This window comes from Carlito syrichta, unplaced genomic scaffold (genome assembly GCF_000164805.1).
Source record: "Carlito syrichta isolate Samal-C Ts95f unplaced genomic scaffold, Tarsius_syrichta-2.0.1 Scaffold78720, whole genome shotgun sequence".
In the NCBI taxonomy this organism is placed as follows: Eukaryota; Metazoa; Chordata; class Mammalia; order Primates; family Tarsiidae; genus Carlito; species Carlito syrichta.
The window spans coordinates 12,353-16,424 of NW_007022816.1; the positions used below are offsets into that span (position 1 = coordinate 12,353).

The 4,072-nt window shown below is 39.0% G+C and overlaps 1 protein-coding gene across 1 annotated transcript in view; it reads right to left on the reverse strand.

The window, feature by feature from the left end:
- Positions 1-2,607: 2,607 nt before the first annotated feature.
- Positions 2,608-4,072, reverse strand: part of LOC110595293 (centrosomal protein of 112 kDa-like) — a gene marked incomplete at its 3' end in the record, with an annotated part of 80,726 nt that continues 79,261 nt past the window's right edge. Inside the window, exon 8 of the mRNA XM_021710479.1 lies at positions 2,608-2,751. Coding sequence (XP_021566154.1) covers positions 2,608-2,751 — 144 coding nt within the window. The remainder of the gene's footprint in view (positions 2,752-4,072) is intronic.

A 4,072-nucleotide genomic window follows, 5' to 3' on the forward strand; every position in this document is an offset into this window, starting at 1 on the left:
CAAAAATTGCATTGCTCTCCCATTCTCTTTGTTTATCTGGGTTGATGCCTATTTATCTCTTTCCTATCATTTTTGGGGAAGGCAAGGAAGGTCAAACTGTTTTCAACTCACCCTCTTCAAGCAAATGTTGATTAACTTCTTAAACTGAGTCCTTCTTTTCTCATTTGTGTGTCTGTCTTGATTATTATTTTTGTATGTCACAGTAAGCCCCCTACATATGAACGAGTTCCATTCCAAGAGCATGCCCAACCAAGTTAGCCTAGGTACCCAACTAATACAATCGGCTATACCAGTTACATCGTCATTGCTTTTACACTTGCTTCTGGACATCCTGGGCTTGAAATAAAGATATTGTGCTACTATGCTCTACACAGTACTGCACAGTAAAGTATACAAGAGCACAACCATTTATAGAGGATGCATGCATGTGCCAAAATATGCCAGACAAGTGAACTAAATTATGTGACTGGACATGTAAATCACATGGCAGAAACGTTCCAGGCCTACGGATCTTAGGAAGTCAGGTGAGCTGCTGAAAGCATTCACTTCCTCAGATCTATACCTACACACATTCGCATCTTTGACAGTTTGCAACTTGCAGGTGCGTATATAGGGAATTTACTGTAAATTTTCAATCATAATATTGACAATTATCTACTGAGTGCTTGTTATGTAATATTTTATGTATATTAATTTATGTAACATTTCCAACAACTTACATTACATTGCATTGCTGTTAATCTATCCCACAGATGAGGAAAATTAACATATGAAGAGCTTATATGACAACCAAGCTGTTAGGAAACTGGGATTGCCAAGACTGTCTGGCCCTAAAGTCCAGGATCCAAACAACTGTACATACCACTTCCCATTTCTCTTTCCATGTAAGATAGGTCTTAGCGCTGGTCTAAGAGTCCACGGTAATAGACTCTGAGATGGATCTACAATATGCCTGAGTTACTGACTCTTGTTCAAATTCCACAGCTTTAAATTCAAGAAAGTACTTGGATCAAGCCACCTGGCCAAATGAAGCTGTGAGTGGGAAATGAGGACTAGATTCATGCCTTGGATGTCACAGTTGACCATTCAATGAGGTCATATTATAAACACATGCTCCTTGACTTATGATAGGATTACGTCCTGGCAAACCCATCATAAGTTTAAAATATTGGTAAGTCAGAATGTATTTCAGCCAGGAGCAGTGGCTCATACCTGCAATCCCAGCATCCTGGGAGGCTGAAATGGGAGAATTTCTTGAGTCCAGGAGTTCGATACCAGCCTGGGCAACATATTGAGACTTTGTCACTACAAAAAAAAAAAAAAATAGGCTGGGCGTGGTGGTATGTGCCTTTAGTCCCAACCTCAACCGGGAGGTTGAGGTGAGAGGATCACCTGAGCCCAAGAGTTGGAAGATGTGGTGAGCTGTGATCATGACACTGCATTCCAGCCTGGGCAACAGAGTGAGACACACAGAAAAAAGAAAAATGAAAAGAAAAGAAAAAAACCTGCCTACTATTCCTAACCTACTAAACATCATAGCTTAGCCTAGACTACCTTAAATGTACTGAAAACATTTACATTACCCTACAATTGGGCAAAGTCATCTAATGCAAAGACTGTTTATAATAAAGTGTTAAGTATCTTATATAATTTGCTGCATACTGTACTAAAGGTGGAAAAAAAGAACAATTAAATAGATAATCCCAGACGTAAGATTGTTAGACACAATTTTTCAGCTTACAATGGCACAAAAGTGGTATGCATTCAAGAGAATACCAGATGCTCCTCAACTTATGATGGGGCTATGTCCTAAAATATCACTTTCACACCATCATAAAGTTGAAATATCATAAGTCAGGGACTGTCCGTATTAGTAGCAAGACTGCTGAGGCCTTAGACATGAAGAGCTCTGATCCCCGTGCATATTTGATTCACATGCAGATCAGCCGACAGGCAGAACCACTCCAGGTTTTTGGATCTTAGGGTGTCAGGTGAGCTGCTGAAAGGCTGAAGACATTCCCTTCCTCAGATCTATACTCTGCAACTATGTACTCCAAGAGGAGGCTCTTTTAAGGGATTTCACCTGGAACAACGCCACTGGCCTCTCTGCTATATAGCCTAACTATAGTGACTTCCTTTGTACCTTTAGGTAAGGAATTTTTGGGGTGTACCCATGGGATATCTGTGTCTGGCTCCTTAGTGAAGATAAATCTATTAAGAAAGTTGTCAGAGTGGTCACACTACTCTTATCGCCCTCTTTGATTTCCTTCGCACCAGCATTCAATATTTTCAGAAAAGCAATAAAATTTTCAGTTAAAAAGAATGAAGTAAAAAAAGAAAGAAAAGAAATTAACTCTGAACTGAAAGTCAGTGAGTTGTAAAGGCTCAGGAGGGGTTTGTTTAAAAGTGACATCAAACAATCCAGAGTCAATTCCCTCAGCAAACTTCTCAGGATTGTCCTTTGACACATGAATCTGCATCAAGTAGGAAGGTAAAGTTTTCTCTTTTGATCTACAACACGTTTATTTATATCCTGCACATATCAGAGATGCATGAGGACATGGAAATGAAGATCATTTCTAAAAATGTAAAGAAAAAGAGACTTACTGTAGACTGTGTTTGTGCCATGTATTCACCCTCCATTTTATTCAGACGTACATTTGTATCCTCCAGCAATTCTTGAATGTTTTCAGTGTGTTGCTTTTGAAGATCAAACTTTTCCTTTTCCATTTCTGCTACAGCATTATGGAGCTGCAGAGTGAAATCAAGAATTGGCTCTTTCATATTATGAAATAGACTATTTTGCAATTTAGAAAATGTTTTCCTATATTCTTCTATTTAAATACATGGTAGCCCAAACAACAAAAGTTATAAAATTCACAAATAAGCATTCAAAATAACGATGTAAAGACCAGGATTAAAAAGCACTAAATTTTTTCTTTACTTTACTGAATTGAAAATTGTGATAGATGAACAAATGTTAAAAGGAATTATCTGCCTCGGGCAGAAATAGTATATAAATCAGATGGATAATACAATGCCTCAGCTAGACCATACTAGTACTAATTTGAAGTCAGAAATATGGTTACTAGTTAGAAATATTATCTCATGCACTATTCATCTTAAATGCATGACATTTTATACAACAGTAATGTCAAAAACTGCTTTCTCCCCTACCCATACCCCCACAAGAAACTACTTTTAGCCATTTACCCGTCATACAAAAGCAGAACACAAAGACCACATTTACAAATCAAGTACAAGTAGAATGACTAAGGAAAACTGTATGCTATATGCAGAGAGGTCTCTATAAAGCTTATTACATGTTTGCTGTTTAAATGGACGAAGCTTTAAAATATATATAATCTAAGGTAAAGAAAACAAAGGCAAACAGAGGAGATCCAGACAAGGTTCAATGAATAGTTTCCCAAGGGGTTGTGGGAATGCCTTACTTATCTTCATGGAATTGGAATGCTGAGCTGAACTCCCACTCGCTGCATTCAGCTCCAAGTCCACTCAACAGCTGGAGATAGCAGGAATCCAAAATAATCCAAATAATGTATTTGATTCACTATCCATAAGGAAGGGAGTGAGACAAGAACATAGCACAGGTAGTGTGGACTCTCATTTTACTAGGAAGACATTGGAGGAACCAGGAAGACTCTGAGAGATGGAAGCCAGTATCAGCATGCAGGCAGTAATTATGGGATGGTACTGGCGATGGTCTCCAGAGCTTTTCTTCAAGTTTCTAGTGGAACTGAATGAGTGAGAATGGCTCAGTAGCAGCCAAACAGAAGACCTTTGGGTTTCAACAAACATATGAACTCCAGATTATTTGTAGGGGATCTCCAAGGTCCCTGATACCTGTAATTTCTATTTTTGCTGAAATAAACATTAAAAACCAGCACTAGGTCTGCTATCAAAAGTGAGTCACTAGCCGGGCTCGGTGGCTCAGCCTTTAATCCCGCGCCTTTGGGAGGATGAGGTGAGTGGATCGCCTGAGCCCGCAGGTTCAAGACCCGCCTGGGCAGCAAGACCTCATCTCTACAATAAATCAAAAAAAAATCAGCCG